The sequence below is a fragment of the Trichoplax adhaerens genome, genomic scaffold (genome assembly GCF_000150275.1).
Source record: "Trichoplax adhaerens TRIADscaffold_5 genomic scaffold, whole genome shotgun sequence".
Lineage (NCBI taxonomy): Eukaryota > Metazoa > Placozoa > Uniplacotomia > Trichoplacea > Trichoplacidae > Trichoplax > Trichoplax adhaerens.
In genome coordinates this window covers 7,907,349-7,928,636 of record NW_002060947.1, presented here as the reverse complement: position 1 = coordinate 7,928,636, position 21,288 = coordinate 7,907,349, and the positions used below count along the sequence as shown (strand labels likewise).

General features: G+C 32.9%; 4 protein-coding genes across 4 annotated transcripts; 3 read left to right on the top strand and 1 right to left on the bottom strand.

Annotated features, from left to right (window-relative positions):
- Window positions 1-255: 255 nt before the first annotated feature.
- TRIADDRAFT_56940 (uncharacterized protein) lies at window positions 256-6,256 on the top strand (the record flags this gene model as incomplete). The annotated part of the gene is made up of 12 exons (XM_002113075.1): window positions 256-512; window positions 1,235-1,315; window positions 1,945-2,023; window positions 2,111-2,138; window positions 2,241-2,328; window positions 2,525-2,614; window positions 2,804-2,903; window positions 3,071-3,955; window positions 5,162-5,260; window positions 5,510-5,593; window positions 5,705-5,749; window positions 5,987-6,256. The coding sequence occupies 12 exons, from the start codon at window positions 256-258 to the stop codon at window positions 6,254-6,256; spliced, it is 2,106 nt and encodes a 701-aa protein (XP_002113111.1).
- Window positions 6,257-7,519: 1,263 nt separating this feature from the next.
- On the bottom strand, window positions 7,520-8,890 carry TRIADDRAFT_56939 (uncharacterized protein; the record flags this gene model as incomplete). The annotated part of the gene is made up of 5 exons (XM_002112633.1): window positions 7,520-7,618; window positions 7,710-7,775; window positions 8,145-8,261; window positions 8,608-8,652; window positions 8,870-8,890. 5 exons carry the CDS (start codon window positions 8,888-8,890, stop codon window positions 7,520-7,522), a joined length of 348 nt encoding a protein of 115 aa, XP_002112669.1.
- Window positions 8,891-13,256: 4,366 nt separating this feature from the next.
- TRIADDRAFT_56938 (uncharacterized protein) lies at window positions 13,257-17,995 on the top strand (the record flags this gene model as incomplete). The annotated part of the gene is made up of 13 exons (XM_002113074.1): window positions 13,257-13,397; window positions 15,598-15,664; window positions 15,770-15,840; window positions 15,973-16,020; window positions 16,111-16,207; window positions 16,298-16,363; window positions 16,470-16,612; window positions 16,750-16,846; window positions 16,929-16,999; window positions 17,132-17,194; window positions 17,480-17,622; window positions 17,720-17,818; window positions 17,911-17,995. The coding sequence occupies 13 exons, from the start codon at window positions 13,257-13,259 to the stop codon at window positions 17,993-17,995; spliced, it is 1,191 nt and encodes a 396-aa protein (XP_002113110.1).
- A 1,557-nt stretch (window positions 17,996-19,552) lies between these two features.
- Window positions 19,553-20,846, top strand: TRIADDRAFT_56937 (uncharacterized protein; the record flags this gene model as incomplete). Its single annotated transcript, XM_002113073.1, has 2 exons — window positions 19,553-19,682; window positions 20,197-20,846. The coding sequence occupies 2 exons, from the start codon at window positions 19,553-19,555 to the stop codon at window positions 20,844-20,846; spliced, it is 780 nt and encodes a 259-aa protein (XP_002113109.1).
- Between the last annotated feature and the right edge of the window lie 442 nt (window positions 20,847-21,288).

Below are 21,288 nucleotides of genomic sequence, written 5' to 3'. Positions count from 1 at the left end.
TATTATTAATCCAAGGATAACGTATTTAATTCTGATACCATTTAGAGCAATTTTTCTTTATAAGTAGGAGTAACGATTTCTCATTCTTTCAAATTGTAAACTATTCCACCATTTTTGTTTGATTAAACACACTTCCAAAAGCGATTAAAGCGGTTGTTAAACTTAAAATAATAACTCTTTTTCTTGCATATCTTAAGAGCCTAATGGTTGAATTACAAGCAAACTAACCGGCTTCCAATCTTACATGTGAAAAGTATGGATCACACGGAAGCCAAAACGGTTGATAGAAAAGGACAGATTAAATGGAATACAGCAAATGTAACCAAGAGTAATCAAACAGAAGCATTTATAGATGTTGGACCTAAGTACTCTAAATTTACAGAGTCAGTGCGCCATTTGGCTCCTAGTGGCCTGCAGTGTAAATTGTTCTGTGGTGGTAAAGGGTGTAAATATGAAAGCGGAACAAGATGGAATAATGATGACATGGCAATAAATGGGTTGTTTTCACACTGGTACGTGTATCATCTTGGCTAATACAGTATTTTAAACACTTTAATATTATCTATAACCTAAATTATAACTTTGCCATCAATTTTTTTAATTATGCTTCGTTACAATGCCGACTTTGTTTATTAGTATCGTAAACAAGCTATACTTTTTTTGATAATTGAGAATAAATTTATCAAATGATGAACGCTACCTTATTTTCGTCAAACTAGATCTATAATTAGTTACTTGCGGTATTGATTCAATTGGATGTCTACACCATCGTCGTAACTTTATGGTCTACGAGTTTAGTTAGTCAAAATAATCTGTGCTTAGTATATTTTGTGCTAATAAACATGTTTACAGTACAAGTAGTACAGGTACAGTATTGTTATAATCTAACAGTAAACAGATTACTCTTACTTTATTCCTCTTGGTCACATCCCGAATATTAATATCATCAACAATGACTGAACGATAGCTGCTACTAAGTCTTATATCAATATTTTACTGGCCAATATGATAAATATTTATGCATAAACAGAAATTTCGATAGTCATTTCTAAGGAAATTGAATAAGTTGATATTGATTACTTTGGAAAAGCTTAAAACGCTATTTTAGTAATTACTTTTTAACTTAAGATATCCCCAAAATGGAGCAATATCTGAATACCATGCTTATAGACCATTCTATGCTGGACTCTTACAACTTTTTGCAGTAGTATAAGCTATACTTTTATGAATATAGGGTTACAGATTCAATTTTAGCTATGGCAAGACCAAATACGCGGAATATAGAAATGTTTAATATGATGCAACGATTTCATGAGTAAGCTTTCAACTCTACAAATAATATGCGTACTCCGTTTTAAAGAACAACCTAGTTCGGTAAACAGTAAATTTGGTTTTTGTCTTCCACTATCTGCCATTATTTTAGTGTTGGTATAACATCCATTGTAAACCTGCAGCATGTCGGAGAACATTTACACTGTGGCTATGGTTTAGATTCAAGTGGATTTTCATACAATCCTCAGGCATTCATGGATGAAGACAGTTCGTATTATTTTCTAGAAATATAGCTGCTACGATAATATGCTAAGAGTGATTTATTCATTAATTAGAAAAATATATTTATTGAATTATTTCCTCTATTCTACTCTTATAACATTTATCTTTTAATATTTTTGAAATGACTAATCTATCGATAAATCTTTATTTTTCTTTATGCAGTATTTTTCTATAATTTTATATGGTGAGTCTTTCCTTCCATTCTATTTTCATAATTAAAATAAGCATAGTAAACATTATCTCCAAGCTTAAGATTAAACCTTGCTCTAAACAACAATTCGAAATGATAGTATAATTTCAGTCATAATTTGATTAATTCTCAAGATGTTCGTGTTCCAAACAACTGCTTTGCCGGCTAATAAATGGTATCATGAAATCTCTATATTATAGGGACGATTACGGTGTGAGATCATTGCATTCAATACTTGACATGGTCAAGGTTATGGACTTTGCAATTCAAGAAGGAAAGGTCAGTTCGTGTTTTACGTGTATTTCTTCAATCCTTAAATTTCTGTTAGTCTAATCCATCTAATGAACCAAAATTAAAACACTTTAGGTGGCCGTTCATTGCCATGCTGGACTAGGTAATTCGCTAGGAAGAAAATTTTAATTTCTTAATCCTGAATTGCTATCAAAATTTCTTTTATGCATTCAATTTAAATTTAGCAATTTTGATTACATTTTAGGTCGAACAGGAGTATTAATAGCATGCTATTTAATATACTCCAAAAAGATGGACTCTAATCAAGCGATCCATTTTGTTCGATCTAAACGGTAGTTGATATTAAATATATATTCTAATTTAATGTTCGAATGATACATTATGCAGGATTTAAATTTTATCTTGCATAAAATTATAATAATTGATAAGTTTAGTATTAGGATGCAGTTCTTATGAGATTGAGTTTTGATTTTCCTGGCTGATAATTTTCGATGGTCGATTTAATATCATTATTTAAACTTAATATAGGAGAGGTGCAATCCAAACACGAGGGCAAATTGAATGCGTTCATCAGTTTTATAGCTTCATAAAGAATTTATGGATAATCTTTCCCGCCTGGTTAGTTAAAATTACGATTTCCAATAAAGGATTTTAAGCATATTTTGTCGCTTCCATAAAAGCTATTTTACTAATACTGGAAGTCGATTCTATTCAATTTATTAATGATAAACTAGCTTCTATTCACAATGTCGTTAATTTGAATTTAGATATATATCGTTGTATACTTACTTTGACTCTACATTGCAGTGAAGAAAAACCAAGATATCTAGACTTATCAAAATCTCTAATACGCCAGTCGCACTTACTACATGGTTTAGAAGCCAAACGATTGCGTTTTATTCCTAAAGTAAGCTATTCCGTTCTGTGTAATTGGAATAATATTGGTAGTATGCTAAGGCAAAATTTATTTGCTAACGTAAAATAATATATTATAAATTATTAATAATCAGTTTTCAAATCTTTATAGTTTAGAAACTCCATCTTGCAAATGATTAATAATCAATTCAATTTTAGATCATAGATGGAGTTTATGAATCTTTTAAGAATTATATTGATGAAGCTATCGCTGAAAAAAAAAATAATAAGAAATCTCGTCAAAGTAAAAAGAAGGCTTCTACTTCGTCCTCTGAATCTCAGGAAGAAGAAGATAATCCTATAGCATCGGCAAAGCATTTAAGGCGTAGAGATACTCCAGTTATGATTAATGGTTTGGATAAAACTGGGGAGTACTACAATAAAAAGAAGATAAAATCTTCGTTAAATGCCTTTCATGAAGGAGAAGAAGAAATCGAAGTAGAAGAAGAGAAAGAAGAAGAAGAAGAGGAAAAGCCTAAACCAAATTCAAAATCCAAAGCACATAATGCGATACCTGAAGATATTGAAGATGATGATGTTTATCAGTCTATGAAAAAAACTCAAAGTGACATTGATATAATCAATGCTACAAAAAATACCAGTAGTCAAATAGCAAATAATAAATTACCGGGTGGTGCATCTCCGCTTCTCAATAGAAGAATAATCCAAAAGCCAAGTACAAAAATGAATTCATCGTATCAGATTTCTACAATTTTGGAATCTGCTCTAACAGCTAAAGCAACCACTAGCATGGCATCTGTAGCAGGTCAATGGAATAGAAAATTACAACCACTCAATCATGCTAAGGTTGGTCAACATACTATCGGGTATACGCCTTTATTTCTACGGTCTAAAAGTCTTGAAGAAGAAAAGGATAAAAAAACAGACGAAGAGAACAGCTGTCAAGAAGATCGTGAAAAAAGATCGGTCACGGTTCATAATTCTATTTTGTCCATGAATAAACGAAAGGATATTGCTGATGTTTTAACAGCTCACAGTATTCAATCAGGATCCGATTTACAATCTCGTAGTGATCTTCTCCAGGTAATATTTTACTAAGTTATCCATAGTTTGGAACCTTGAACACTAACTCATAATTCCCTTTGAATATTGTTGTAATTTACGCGTGGATTGCTGGTTTATCCACATATTTAATATGACGAAGCACTACCTAGACGATTTACTAGTTTATAAATGCACATTTTATTAAAGCGAGTAATTTAGCAAATTTATTAAATAGGCATAAAAGATTTTTTTACCCTTTTATGAAAACCTACGTATCGTTTTATTCTGTGATACGGTTATATTGAGAATACCTACATCCAATTGCAAATTTAATAGCATGGAGATTAAATAGAGCATCGTATTCTATAATGTAATATTGAACATTAAAAATTGCCAGTATTACATTAATATTACTATCAAATCGTGGCAAAATGAAAGCCACCGTAGATGCGATTTCATTAAATAGTATAATTTCAGGATAGCGAAGTGTTATGAATGTCATGTAAGACTTGGCTAATAGTTTGCAAGAAAGATATTTAAATTATAACTAGTTAGGCATGTATTTGTATGCATAGTGGTGACATTTATCAAATTAAGCTAGCGCAAACAAAAAACAGGATAATTAATTCGTAGATTAACTTAAGACACAAAGTCAAGTTTTGAACTAAAGTCGTTAACAACAATTGTGTTTATTTTAAGAGAAACTCTGGTTTTATAGAAAACGTCTATGTACAAACATGTTATTATTGTTATCTCTATCGTTAGTGTTTATTACCCTACTCAATATGTAAACAGATTTTCCTACGTTACCACACTTTTTCTAAGACTCTTGTCTAGAACAACGTTCGGCGACTATAAGATCAAACATGTAATCATAATCATAATATCAAATACTCTAATAATAGTTTTACTAAATTGAGTATCAGTAAGGTATCGGTATATTAGTAAATACATAAGAATTTTCTAAAACATAAATATCCTATTTTAAGACCTATTTTTACTTAGACACATTTTAATGTCCAAAATTATAAATTTATACTTTACAATACTAAGGGTATTGTAACAATTATACAGTACGTAACATTCCAAGCCGATCAATTTTCTTAGATATCATGTTGAAATTATTGATAGTGAGAGTAATACAATACGTAAATGGAATACTCTTAGCTCTGTTGGCTAATTTAAGTACTCATACACAGTACATGATGTACACTAAATTTAATTGCTTATTACAATTGATTTTAGCATGAAATGAATTGTAAATGCAATCCTTGGCAGCTACTAAATGAACAATCAATGGCGGTGCAGGTCCAACTTATGTGGTCATGGTTAAGACAGTTATCGGTAATTGAGAAAGGATTCTAAACACTGAAACTTTATGCTAATAACTTTGCGTAGTTTATCTTGAATTAAAATAATTTTCAGTATTCATATAAATTGCAATTACAAACTATAAACTAATTATCAGCTCGAACCTTATATTTAAGACTTTAAATTATTATTCAGTAATTAATGTATATATAATATAATTTTCAATGGTAAATATTTCTATATCATTTACTTACTAATCTATAACACCATCTTTACATGAAGAAACCCGTTATAGGACCTAGTGACTGTGAAAAGCTGATTAAAGATATAGATTCACCAAAGAAAGCATTATACACCCTTAATAAGGTGAGGTGAAATATACGTGTATCATAACTTATCATTATAAGTGAAGGCAAGATATGAGGTTAATTCACCCGCTGTAAGGTATAAAATACTACACAATATTTTTTAATGCAGGAGCAAATCTCCACCATTATGGTTTTCATCAATATTATACACTTGGTAAGAGATAGTCCTGATTTGTCTATCATGGATGCTATATCTAATATCTACACAATATATAACGATAAGATTAATCTTGCTACAGCAAGCCTCTTAATCCTATTTAGCCATGAAAATAATTATATAATTATGAACTTACTATGTTTGCCGTAGTATACAGTATTTACTGAGTACAGCACTGATTTTCATTTAACTTATCTCTTGTCTAATTTCCTTATACGCGTTGTTTGTCATTAGCTATTGCCGATACATGAGGACTTACTAGTTTGCATTTTGGAATGCATTGGAGGAGCAATCACATTCGATAATGAGCTAACTACGTATGGATTACAAGGAAGGACAAAATTAAATTTTAAAGACTGTTTCCGCTTAGGCAAAGATATACTATCAACCCAAAATCTTCCAAATTATGATAAATTAAAGTTTACTCATACTGTCAGTATCAGAGAATATACAATTTGCGAGTATTTATACAGTTTATTCCGAGAAGAATACTTGGACAAATGAATAGTATCATATTTGAAATAGGAATCCCTTTAGTGACTTTTTAATTGTTTCAATTGAAATAGAAGGGGATCAATAGTTCGCAGTTATTTACTTTGAAATAACCTTTCTAGACATAGTCATGAGAATCTGTATATCCAATTATTAGACTAGTGATAAAGCAATCATAGTATTCAAAAGTTGACCTTTATCAATATTTCAATCGCTAATAGTAAAGCATTTAGGTATTTTTGGAGGGAAATTAATGATTACTGAATCTATCAATCCAATAAGAAAGATTTTAAGATTTTATATTGAAAGCTATATCAATTAGTATTACAAAAACTGAAGCAGCTACAGATTCATTCTGAAAGGATTACAAGTAAATCTTGATACCGATATTCTATAATAAAAGAATTTATTATCCGCTCTAGCAACTTGCTAAGTATCTTCTTATAAATAAAAATTATCAATCCTATCTGTGTGTTGGAATTGTGTAAGATTATCAGCTTACGATCTTTCAGAACTCGCTATGCGTGGAAAGATTGCTGAAGTATGATTCTTATACAATTTGATGCAAACTTATCTCGACCTCTTACCATTATATTATTATCAATTACACTCTAGTTAGATTTAATATCATGCTAATGTTACCTTACTGATATACTATAATTATAATAATGACTGTTTTTTGTTTTTTCAATTTTTCATTCGAATATCAGCTGTTTTAATTAAGCAATGACTTGAAAATAAAAGATCTTTGATATCCAAGGATTTATTTGGATAAAATATCAGGTTTCTCATTTGTGAGAAGTGATTTATATGTACTATTGACACTTTAGGACAGTAAAAAATGGGTATAAAGTAACATTTCCTGTTTTAGTCAAAGGTACAGCAGTCATATGCAGTATAATACTGCATGGCGAAAAATTGGTTGGAAGTTAGCGATAGTTTTCTTCGTCACCGGATTAGTAGGCATGAATACCATTTTGTATGGCAGGCATACGTGTATGTTTGTTGCGAGCACTAAACTCTCAATCTACTCCAAATAGCAGGATAATTTTGCATTCCATTACAAATACAATTTCCGATATTACGGAATCATTGCAATGCTGATAATACCCGAGATGGGTAGTAATTTACTGCATAGATAAAGTTAAACTAAAAACGATAAAACATCTATATTGCTAATGGTGTTAGCATTTTACTAACTCCAATAGGCTATTCCATTTATTAAACTGAAGCATCCAAGAATGTCAGCCATTTGATAAAAATATCCTTTTCCGTTTATGGCCATTTCCATTGATTTAACGGCGCTTCTTCGGCTAACGGCTGCCAAGGTTGCCAACTTTTCATCTGTTCTACTAGTGTGAGTTCTCTTTCAGCCTATAGAAGCAATATCAATACTACTGTTAGATCGATGACTACGGCTGCCTTTGCTCTACTCTAGCACGATCTATTCCAGTGGTAGACTAACCTGGACGATGAGCTCCTCCACTTGACCACTGTTAATTTTTTTTTCAATCATTTCCGTATTTGTTTCCTATGATGGTTCATAGCGAATTTGAGAAATAGATTACCATTACTAACATGATTGACCTTGGTCAATTGTGATATTTTATAATGATGATTGATTGTCAAGGATGTAAAAAGTTATCCTAGTGCGTATGAACAAGTTGATTCAGTCGTTCATTACAGTAGCATTTTGTATCAATGTCTGGATGACTCGTGCTTTCTATCCAGAATATAATCGGTTGTAACGGGTGGTATGTAGATAATAATTAAGCCAGATTTTCAATTGACATTTTATGTCATCAACAATTTAAGAGACTAACAAACTAATTTACAAACTACGATGACTAGTATCGTCACAACAATGTATCTGGATACAGACAGTGTTGTATTTACTAACCGATTCAACAATCTGTAAGCGGTTCTTGGTTAATTCTTCGGTATGTCTTCTATAGCCAGCTTCCTGTGGCAATTGACTGACAGCGGTCAAAACCTTGTTATAGAGTGATATTAACGTCTGTTGGGTAGTGGTGCAAAGAGTAATATGGAAGTTAGTTAGTGCAAAAGATTGATTGATTGATTGTGATCCAATCGTATGCATTTGAATATTCAATTTCAATAGTATCCAATACAAAAATGAAAGAGTGCATTTGATTGTGCAATTGTATGCTAGCTCGATTGATGATGTTGACTAGAGTATGATGGATCAGTGGTGGACTTTCTTCGTTTTGACCCATGGACTAGAAACCAACGGCGACGACAAGTTTGAATCACATGGATAATCATTTTGCTTAAGTTGTATCCTGTGATGGCTTGAAAAATGATTTTACAGTAAGACTACCTCATCATGAATAGAAAATTACCTGACGAGGATTTGTTGCAACCGCCAATCCAGTTAGATTGGTTGTCTGTTTTAGTCAAGATAAAGAGAAAAATGTTAGACAAGCTTCAAAAGAGGATCCCTTGGAGACGATTGGTTACAGTAACTTGGACGTCGATGGATAAGCATCGCAAAAGGCAGATTCCTATTATTCTGTTATAACTGTTTTATCTCCTATTTTACTGCTATGACTTGGCCTGGATTTAGTTATGGATCAACGCTAATATCGACATTGATTGACTAACCCTTTTCAATGGTCCGGCCATATTGGTGTCTTGCGTTGGTAAGCTGGCAAGGGTTGAGCAGGGAGGTGGATGGCAGCCAGTGGTGACACGATCGTCCTTGCAGTGACGCTTGATTTCTATGGTACGGTAATACTGTACGGTACCATTACCGTGATGACATTCTTCGCCTGACGCCTTCCATGGTGTCAGAGTACTGGTAGCGGGTCTGTAGAGTACAGTATACAGTACACTAGTACAGTACAGTGCGGATGGACAGTCAGACAGACACGACCGTCCAGTATTGTTTCCAACCCTCAATGTACCGTACAGTACAGTACACCTGTACAGTACAGTGCAGTGTTGTACTGTACACTGTACACTGTACACTGTACAGTACTATAGTACAGTACTGTAGTAACATCGTTCCCGTCTGCAATTGAAACGCTCCGATTCTTGGATACTGTCCTGATGACATACAGACAGTCAGACAGACATGACCGTCCTGTATTGTTTCCAACCCTCAATGTACCGTACAGTACTGTACAGTACTTTCCATCTTACTGTACTGTACTGTACTGTACAGACACGACCGTCCAGTATTGTTTCCAACCCTCAATGTACCGTACAGTACAGTACAGTACAGTGCAGTGTTGTACTGTACAGTACAGTACTGTAGTAACATCGTTCCCGTCTGCAATTGAAACGCTCCGATTCTTGGATACTGTCCTGATGACATACAGACAGTCAGACAGACATGACCGTCCTGTATTGTTTCCAACCCTCAATGTACCGTACAGTACTGTACAGTACTTTCCATCTTACTGTACAGTATGAACATGACTACAGTAGTACAGTACTTGGTACTGTGAGAAAGTTCTCGTCGACAAGTCACTGCGCACTCTCTTTCCCTTCGTTTTGTCGCCCGTACTTGACAGTACAGTACTGTACTGTACAGAGTAACATCGTCCCAGTCTGCAATTGAAACGCTCCGATTCTTGGATACTGTCCTAATGGGATACAGACAGTCAGACAGATATGGTCGTCCACTACTGTACTGTACAGTACACTGTACAGTACAGTACTACGGTATGGTTGCTTCCAACCCTCAATACAGTACAGTACTGTGTGCAGTACTATCCATGCTACAGTATGAACATGACCAGTACAGTACTTGGTACTGTGAGCAAGTTCCCGTCTACAAGTCAGTCTGCAATAGAAACGCTGCGATTCTTGGATACTGTTCAGTGTGGGATACAGACAGTCAGACAGATGTGGCAGTACTGTACTGTCTAGTACTGTACCATGTGATGTTTCCAACCCTCAAATGCCTCAATACAGTACTATCCATGTTCCAGTATGAACATAACTAGTACAGTATTCGGTGCTAAGAGCAAGTACTGTACAGTATTGTGCAGTGATGTATACTGTACCGCACAGTACTGTACAGTGTCACATCGTCCAGTCTGCAATTTCAACGCTCCGATTCTTGGATAATGTCTTAGTGGGATACAGACAGATATGGCCGTACATTACTGTAGCATGTGTGGGTCGACAGTATACAGTACAGTACAGCACTGTACTACTGTATCATTGTTTCCAACCCTCAATACTCTACAGTGTACAGTACTATCCACGTCACAGTATGAACAGGACAAGTACAGTACTTGGTACTGTGAACCAGTTCCTGTCGACAAGTCACTGCGCACTCTCTGTCCCTTCCGTTGGTCGCCCGTACTTGACAAGAGCACAGTCAGGTCACGGTACATTGTACTGTAATAAGCAGATTGGACTGGACTGGTCCGGACAGACCGGACCGCACTCAGTCTGGTGAGTGGACAGTCGTACAGTACTGTGCGAACATGCAGTACCTGGACAACCATCGGTGTTGATATTGAAGCATGCAATGACTGTCAGTGAGTGGATACCAAGCCTGTTGCACAACGTCCATCGTCACTGCATCGCATTTGGGCTCAAGAGTGTTGCAATTAATCAAGCTGCATGCTAAAATGGTGCAAATGCGATGATATTGCTTTCGCTATCGATGATGATTGCACTACCGCAATCTTTTCAATGAATACTTCAACTGTCTTGCAAATGATCATTCCCGTAGAAAATTGAAACTGGACTGCTAATCGCATTTCCCTGTACGCAAGGGTAATTCAAAAGGTTATTGATCATTCAAGGATACACATCGACGTGCGATAGTGCACCATTGATTAGCCAATTTCACTTCCTACTTCAACACTTGTTCATCATACCAAGAGAAAATCGGAAATTGACATTCAACTGCTAGGCTACTTCCGCATAGACGACTGTCATCATTTCAATACTGTACTGTATTGGAGCAGTAATCGACAGTGCTTACTTTCGTCTCGTCATTGCAATTGGCTTCACCAACCGACTGTGGAGAGATCAACGCCACCTACCGGATAAGGCTCCAACGTCAATTCGACGTGGATACAGCATGGAAGCACTATCGGAAGAGGCTTGTGAAATCCATCTTTTATCCACTTCCAAATATGAATCAATTTATTTTGGTCTGGGTGCTGCAGCTGGTCTGGTCATAGCAATCTCGTCAACTTATCTCTACAACAAATACTTGCAACGACGTACAATAGGTATCATCAATCGTAATACTCTTAACAAAATTGAAAAATAAATTGGGTAGATGGACAGGGCAGACTTCCAATCCACTGTTGTATCACATCAATAGGTTATTGTTGAGATGCATGATGATCGGTAGAAATTTCTTGTCTAAACTACTTATCTAAACTACTTGTCTAAACTACAATATTGCAACTGTTGATGGATTCAATGGACGAGTACAGTACTACTACTTTTATGAAACAAGGAAAACATCAAAGTGCTATCCAACTCGCAGGTTGAGGTTGAATACACAGCTTCTATCCGTTATATGCAAATACATCCAGTACTAATGTATCCTACAAGAACTCACTCTCGTCATCCTTTGCATACTGGTCGTATTTGTACTGCTTACTCTACAATGATACTGCTACAAGATATCATCCATCTTAGCCTACATTGCTGTATCTTAATATAGCGATAGGCTAACTGGTCAACATCAAAATGAAATACCAATACTGTATATTCAATTAACAGTCTGTAACATTATTCACTATATTCAGTAACTACTTTTATCATTTTGATAGCGAAAAAAGATATCAACGCAAGTGATCTAACTAAGGGTTATATCTTCTTATGCTGAGCTACATGGTCTATAGATATACTCGACTACGCATAGATACACGCAGTCATGATCAATCAGATAAAGTCATATGTATAATTGTACATGCTATGCTCAGTACCAAGTGACATTGATCAATTGTAATGTTTAAAGTACAAATGCTTACAAGTACGCGAAATAGAACGAGTGCAGCTTCCACTAATAGATAATATAGAGATATTTATTGATGCAATATGTATGCCACATCCAAATGATGCTATTTTGATCGACTCTAGTTATTGTAGTAGTATTGGTACAGCTTAGCATTGCACTACATTGATAGAATCGATCTAGCTAACAGTTCTATCTTAGAATAATCCATCTTGATATCTCTATCTTATTACAGACGCGTATACCCACACACGTATTAATTCATTATCGCGGTAGCCACTCGCTTCAAGCTATTACAGTGAGAGTGAGAGTTAAAAATGAATCTTACAAAGTATATAAGAAATGATATTGTTATAGCTTACAAATAGATATTACTCGTATATGCCAGTCTATCAAAAACAATACAGTGAACTAGAACTTTACTAATTGAACCCTGACGGTAGTCTAAATCTTATCCTGAACAACATTGATGTACATGGTAGTGGTTGCACCTGCTATCATACTGGAAAATTGAACCATATTACTTTATCCAACAAATGATCTTGTTACAATTCACTAGTAGGAAAGAATTGACATAACATAGGATAGTTATATCTTACTATTCTTGATGATATTGTTTCTGCACTGTATTCACATGACACCTTTTGCGGATGAGTAACATTTCCGAAGAGATTTTATATATCATGTTAGCTTATTCATAGTAATATTAGCACCAATAACTTATTGATATTAAATCATCAATGCACTGTGATCTTCCATTCCTAGCCCATATTGTGAGTAAGCCTTACAGATTGCAGATGCCAATATTAAAAAAATGAAATTAAAAGTATACATGCCTAAACAACTGTGCAACTTTATCGCAATGCACTCATTCTCATACACCTCATCGATAATTCATAATATTGCTTAATTTCCCAGCAAGATAGTGACTGGAATGACATTGCTTTCCGCTAACTTATAATTCTAATTACAGACTAAAGTAAAAGCTTCGCGATGAGACTTTTGTTTCCAATGGATATTGTCTGACAATATTTTTAATGTTTTTTGAATCAAATGACAGCTCATGCGAATGAAAATGGACGTTTTACTCTAACTGCAGAAGCTGTACGCAATCAATTTCATGAGGGAAATCGCATTAATACGGTGCCAAATCATACTGCTTTCAACAACCCTGGTGAATCAGCAAATCCTACGGTAATAAAATATTTTACTAATGTATTAATTGAACAATTTCAACAGCAATCTTAATGTTAGGTATTCAATTCTATGACTGACAACAGTTTAAAATTAGCTCTTTTTTAACTTTTTGAAAATTTCCGTAAAATCTTTTAGCGACATTGTATGTATGTATAATACTTTGGTCATCTCCATCACTGTTAAGTCTATGATCAAAGTTGTCCATGTTACTTAGCAATAGTAGCATAATGTGAATAGCTAATCTATTGTAATATATTCATTAGATTTTTATAGCCTTGAATGTTTTTCATTTTATGAATGGCACTCATCATTTCGTACGTTTCGAAAAAATTGTTATGACTAGAGTTTCAGAATGTTTAATCAAGTAAAGTAAACATGATAATTGCAGCATTCTTCTTATTAGCAACGCTGTTATAGTCGACGTTTACAAGAAAAATCAAATCTATCATACATTAGCTACCATAGCTGTATACAGCACTTAAAATTGGTCAATTTTCTTAGTATGACCTTGTATACTAAACTAAAAGTGGTAATAACATTGCTATAACTTCTTACACTTGTTTCTCGAAAGCTTTAAACTAAACGTTAGCAAGCTTAATTGTATCTTAACATATTAAACTAATATTGAAGGTCATAATTATATATCTTGCGATAGAGTTTGATACCGGTGCGCTTTCTATTCTTTGGCCTGAAACGAATAATAATTTTAGTTACGCTATATCGAACATTAAACAATCAGTTATTTCGCAATATCTATTAATAGCAACCTGGTTGACCTTAGTAAGCTTCTTTGTAATGTGGATCAATTTGTAAAGTACAATTTGAACTTTCTTGATTTAAGCTTTATCGTAAAATGAAATTCAATGGTCTCTATTTTTTTATCACGTTCAATTTTAACCAGCATTTGCTATCAAAGATGCGATCGCTATTGAATTACTCATCTATGTTTACTATTGATGATTGACCGTACTTTGGCAATGTTCATCTACCTGTCTTATTGCTCTTGTAACTTATTCACACCACTGAATCAATAAGCCATAGCAACAGAAGCATTTAATTCTATAATGGATTATTATCACAACAATTAGGCTACTATCTTGCCCTGCGTAGTTCTATTTGCTGCCCACAACATGCTATACGTCAATACATTGCTTATGATTTAATTAAATAGTTGTGACCAATAATATTGGATTGGCTATATACGATGGCTGTATTTTCACAGTATCTCATATTAGTTATCGTCAATAGTACTATATCATAACTTTAAGTTTGAAAACATTGCCATTACTGTCTGTCTGATTGTACTTCTTATAATTACTCTCTTCTATTCATGAAGTATTAGACTATGTGGATCTGCAGTAATTACGGTATTATAATCCGTAAAGTTATTAACTTGTTATTATAACCAATTCAATGGAATCCTTTATTATAGCAAACTATTATCTAAAGCATAAAAGGATGTTTGCTCGCGGTAGTAATAACCATTAATCGTGGCCAGGATATCTTAATACTGCAAATAATTTATAGTCATATCTTTCATTCTTTTACTGTCTGGATATCAAAACTATCATACATTTTATTGAGCTCACAGTAATTTTACTCAGTTCAACTAGTCTTTTATGTATAATCAGTATTGTTCACATACAAGTTTAAATTTAAAAATGTTATAGCTGTAAGACTATAAAATTATCGTAACATTGCCCCTGTTTTAACCCTATATTTGGTTAATCTGACAATTTTGCTCGCGCATTTGCATAGCGTAATCATTGTTTATTTGACAGATCAATATCATAAAACTTTCAAGATAGTATCTGGCTTAGTATTAGATGACTATCAATTATTTGCCGTGCGTGAAAAGTACCATCGAGATAAACGTATACGCTTCAATGGATAATCATTTATTCAGTTAGTACCGACATGTGGTTGATCAGCATTGTTGACATCAGTTGAAAAAGACATGACAATAGATATATGAAATAAGCTATGACACTCCCGCGTATCGTCTTGATTATGATAGGACAACGTCAAGGTTACAATATAACATTAACAGGCTTTGTTTTCGAATTAAAATAGATTATTATTGTTGGTAATAGCTTTATTGGTAACATTTGATCTGACGGAGATTAGAAATAAGTAAATATCATAATTAACACTTGTGTCATTAATCTGCTAATTTATTCTTATTATAAATTCACAGCAACCAATGTATAATCAAAACTTGTTAAGTTTACTCTATTGCATTGCAGATGATAAAGCTGTTAAAGGTGCGGCAATATCAATTATTAATAATGCTATGCCTGATTAGCTATTTATTGTCAAAAATTAGACTCTGACTTGAATTTATTTACAATTTTCATTGTATACGATAGATGGTTTTAGTCATCGTGGAATTGTGTGCAATTCTTGTGGAATGAATCCGATCTGTGGTATCCGGTACAAGGTTAATATATTGAAAAGTTAATGGTTAACGTGTAAAGTTAGCTTTAGCTAAAACTTGGCGGATCGTAAAATTAAAAGTTTATTTTGCACGTGGATGTGAATATATATTTTAATTACCATTTTATTTCTTTAGTGTGCAAACTGCAGCGATTATGATGTTTGCGAACGATGTGAAAGCAAGGTAGGTTCAACGATGAATAAAATTTAGCAAATACAATAAATAGCATGGTTCTATGTAAATGCCCATTCAATCATTTCTTTATTTTAACAGGATAATCATAACAAAATGCATGTATTCTTGAAAATCAAAATTCCTATTCCTTCACTAATAAATCCTCGTAACGCTCTACTTTCACCTTTGTATCCAGGTTGCGTGAGAAAAAAAGTGCTTTTATTATAGCTAGTTGTATTAGAGTCAATTACATAATTTCATCATGTTGTTAAAAAAATAATTATAGGATCACATAAGGTCAAGCATTCTTTACTGCGGGAGGACATTGCGTTGTACAAAAAATCCACTCATTGTGAGCTTTCTCTGTTTATACTCTGTACCAATAATGTTCATCGCATTGAGTTTTCGTCAGTATAGTGTTGATAATTACTTTATTCTTTATTATGTTGTCTTCCTAGTTGATTTATCAGAAATTAATGGCCTTTACGAACAGTTTTCAGTCCTTACTGATAATGTAAAAGGAATATCACGGGAGGTGTTTAATTTATGCCTTGGCCCACTTGGGCGTAAAGCAAATCTAGTTATGAGTCGTTTATTTAAGGTAAAGTCAATATAGTAGAAAAAAAATTATCTATGAGGTTTTCCTGTTCCAATAATATTGTACATATAAAAGAATTAGATATAAACTAGTCTAAATTAAAGAAATGTACAATTTAAAACTCATTCTTTTTGATAAAGTTTTTTGATAGAAATGGTAATGGTTATATCGATTTTAATGAATTTGTTCACGGCCTCTCAATTCTTATTAAAGGGAATTTGGATGAAAAGCTAAAATGTGAAAGGCGTATTTATGATAACTAAAATGACTATAAGCTATCGAGATTGCATTTTATAAATATGGCTATCTGTATGTTTAGACGTATTTACTGGCTATGATTTAGATGGGTCTGGCTACATAAGTAAAGAAAATTTAAGACGAATGTTTAAGGTTTGTTATGATACTATTATCTAATACACTATTGCAATACACAAATAGATTTCTTGAGCTGGTAATGATTTACTGTATATCTGTATCATTTGTAATGGTATTATCTTGTTCCGGTGTTAAAATTTCTTTTAGGCTTACTTTGGTGTTACAATTGATTTAGTACGGGATGTCGTAAAAGGATGTGAAGATTCAATGGTATATATTTTACTGATAGTGATTCATTATTACACCCTATTATTTCATAGCCATTGTCAATAGTGGTGGAGTTAAAATTGTTTACCTTTTGACAATATTTAGTTTTATTAGCGTGCTAATTTGTAACATAAAATGGCTAATATCTAAGGGTAGCTACTCCAGTGCAATTTTTCTTAGTAGCTAATATTATAGGATTAATACAAACTCTAGAATAACTTTGTTGTATTGATGAAATATATTGTCTTATTTTTTTCGATGACTGCATTTACGATTATATGCATGTAGCCCTATGATATCGATGACATGCATGGAAAGCCTGTATCATCATTTTTCAATTCGCCAATCCCTGTCAATACTGGCCCAAGTGTTAGTTCTAAAGAGAAGGTTTTAAAGCTTCCTGACAATCAATCCAGTTTTTACGGAAAAAGGTTAAAATGCCATATGAAATATTATTTTTAAAAAGTAATTTAGGTATGTTTCATTGTTGTCATAAATTAACTACAATTAATCAATTTTAAATAACAGAGAAAGCATGTGGCCGGTTATGGAAGCCATGTCACAAGATGCTATTGATGAGATGGTAGAAAACGTTTTTCGTCATGGCGATCTTAATAGGGATGGCAGGTAATATCTTAAATGAATGATGGAGCAGTTAATTATGTCCTGATTCGATTCATTTTTATTTTAAGCCATATTTCATAATATCTTTTGGCTAGGTTGTCCTTTGATGAATTTAAAATTTGCACGCTTACTGATCCAACATTGGTATCTTGGTTCGAAGCTTTGGGAACAATTTTCTAGTATACTCGTATAAACAGGAAATTTTTACTTCTTGCATAAAAATTCATTTACCCTATGCAACAATTTTCTATCTTATTAAAGATTTAAATCTTTTATATATTTGTACGATACAATAAATATTATTTTAAACGTAGTGTTTGATATAGAAATTAATGGATTTTCTTAATTATATGAGTTGGATTGATGTCATATAGATTCATTTTCGCTTTACTCATAGTCATAGCTTTATGCAACTTTCTGTAAAAATTGAATAAAATCAAATGGATAATACAAGCTGATATGCACTTACTATCATGTGGGCTTTTGACAATTATATATTTTAGCTTGTTTAAGAAATCAAGCACTAAAGCGTAACCGCCTACTACTGGCAGAGTATATTTATTAGCATTACAATGCATCATTATAAAATTTCTATTAGCAAATATTTTATCAAAGCTCTATAGAAGTAAATTAGAGATTACATTTGTTAAGGCATAGTATGATTAGTACGTTATCGCTTAATAATAGTCTTTGTCTGGTGTAATCTGTAAGGTACATATCGATATTTTTCTAAAAAGCCGAGCTAATCAGATGGCATCTTAGATTATATTTTATTTATAATTAATTAAAAATCGAGCGCTGTATTAGACCATAGCTAATGTCACTTCAAATATGTTCAATGAATACGGGTAAAGAAACTATCCTCGTAAAATATTTCGAAAGTTGACAGGATAATTTTATCGCAGTAGTCCTTTGCGATGTCTTGCAAAGTAATAACACCATCTAAAGTGTTGAACTAATTATCAAGCGAGGAGGTTGATAAATGAGCAATATCATAACTTCGAACCCATAGACTGAAACTAAAGATATATTCTGATATGTGAACATAGGAATACAATATTAACAATAACTTTTCATCAAGAAAATTAAAAGCATTTTAAACTTTACCTCAAAATAAATGCTATGGCTAGTAAATTTAGCATTATTACGAGGTGATGAAATTCTCATGTCAATTATTTCATCACTTTCAAGAAGCAACTGAGCTAATAACGCAAGCCCCTGTATCAGTTTATCTTACAAAGAAATACATTGATGTTTTTTATGTCTATTGCTATAATTGAATAGCAGCAAATAATTCTATTTTGACTTTGAAATTACTTTATCACCTTATCATGATTTTCCTAGAAAATCACAACAATGTTGAACTGTAATTGTTGGATAATTAAGTCTATTTGATTGACACTTGGATTTCTGTTAAATATACTTCTAAAATTAGCAATTTTTATTTACAAACCATACGAGCATTGTTTGATATGTTATGTTACCATAAAATTGCATATCTTATAGTTTATTAAACAATGACAAAAATTGGATCATTACTTGATAAGGTGGGAGATACGCATATGAGTCATTAGATAAAAGGAACCCATATTATATGTAAAGCAATAATCAAATTTAGAAATGTAAATTTACCGACAGGGAGGATATATAACATGGGCTGAGCGAGTCTCTAAATTATTTAAGCAGCGACAATTTATCGATAACACCTGCATAATTTACTCATCACATCTTCAAGCTATGGCCTTCTCAACTAACTTTATGTGTCCAGCGCTTATTCTGGTGGCAGCTACCGTTGTAACATGCCTCAATGCTAACAAAAGCTGCAAGTATCAGCATCCCCAGACGTTATTTTGCCTGTCTGATTTCGGTAAATATAAAATAAAATTGACAAAAACTTTTTCCTGTCTTCTATAGCGTTTTTATATCATCTTTGAAATAGATCAAAGATGTAAATTTTCAGCAACATATAGAATATAGCGTAGTACATAGAAAGCCTTTTGATGTGCCGCGACTTAACAACTACTTGATCCAATATTAATATAATATAATCGAACTCCCTATATTGAAAGACGTTATTGAGATCAGAAATTTGTAGTTACATTGGTCTCAATAGTATTTCCAACCAGAGATTGAACTTTATTTGAAGCATAACTCTACTATAAATTTTTATAAATAATTCTACTTGATAAAATACCAGTTTATAGATGATAGAATTATCATTATTATGATGGCAATATCAAAATATTGATATATTACATTACTTTCTAAATGGAACTGTTAGAATAATAATCTACACATTGCTATAGCCAATTTTGATGATGTGATTGTATAGGCTAATGATCTCATGTATCTATATTTCTTTATATTTTTTATTAATATAGCTATTAAGGCTAGGATAATCTCAATGGGTAAAATAACTGTGACCAACGATATTGCGAATCCAATTCAAATTACAAGCTACAAAATCCACGTTAAAAAATTCTTTCTTGATCGATCCAATTCTATTGGTTTTGACATGTGGCAGAAGAATGTCAAGTTACAAGTTGAGCAGTCTCTTGTCGCTAGCAAATCAGCTATTACTCTACAACCTAAATCAACCTACGTCATATTTGGCTCTTTTAGCCAAGACAGGAAACATTTAATTTTGAAACAATGTGGATTCTATGCCCCATGGCATAATATCACACGTGAGCAGCGATTTGGTTTACGACATGCTTACAACGATAATTGTCATCGTTGCAATATTAAATTATGTCATAATGTAGAAAATAACAAGGATAAAAAGAAATTGTGTACAGCCAACAAGAATGAATGCCTGTGGAAACCTAAGGTGATGGCTTTTAGTCACTGTCCATTGAATTCAAGCGTAGTTATATCAACAGATTGTCATGCTTTGCATAGTACATGTGCTTATCATTCATCAAATCAACGATGTACTTGGATCTATAGCAAGTCAGTTCGAAAATGTAAAATGGAATATGATCGTGATTTGCATCGATCAAGGTCACCATATAAATATCATTGCAAGTAACAACAACAAAGCAATATCTAATATTGGTTGTTAGTACAATATATACTGGTAATATAAATAGAGAATGCAACTCTTTGAAAAGAAGCTTGAATTTAAAATTGAATTTGTTTCGATTAATTATCATTGAATTATTTGTTTAAGGGTATGAATTGAAATTAGCATGATAACCGCAATCATAATTCAGATAATCATTATCAACCCTTCTAATTTAGCCAACATCAACAATAAATGAATGTATATGATACAAAATAATTATTTAAATTATCCGTGGTACCCTTTTATTCTGATATTTTTAATTGAATTTTATGATATTACATATCGAAAAACAGTGAGTTTGTGTATCTGTTTGTTAATATACATATCTATTTTATTGATTTTGTTACCTGTGGCATATAGGAGTCCACGCTCGTATTAACAAGCATCTACCTTACTAGTAAATATC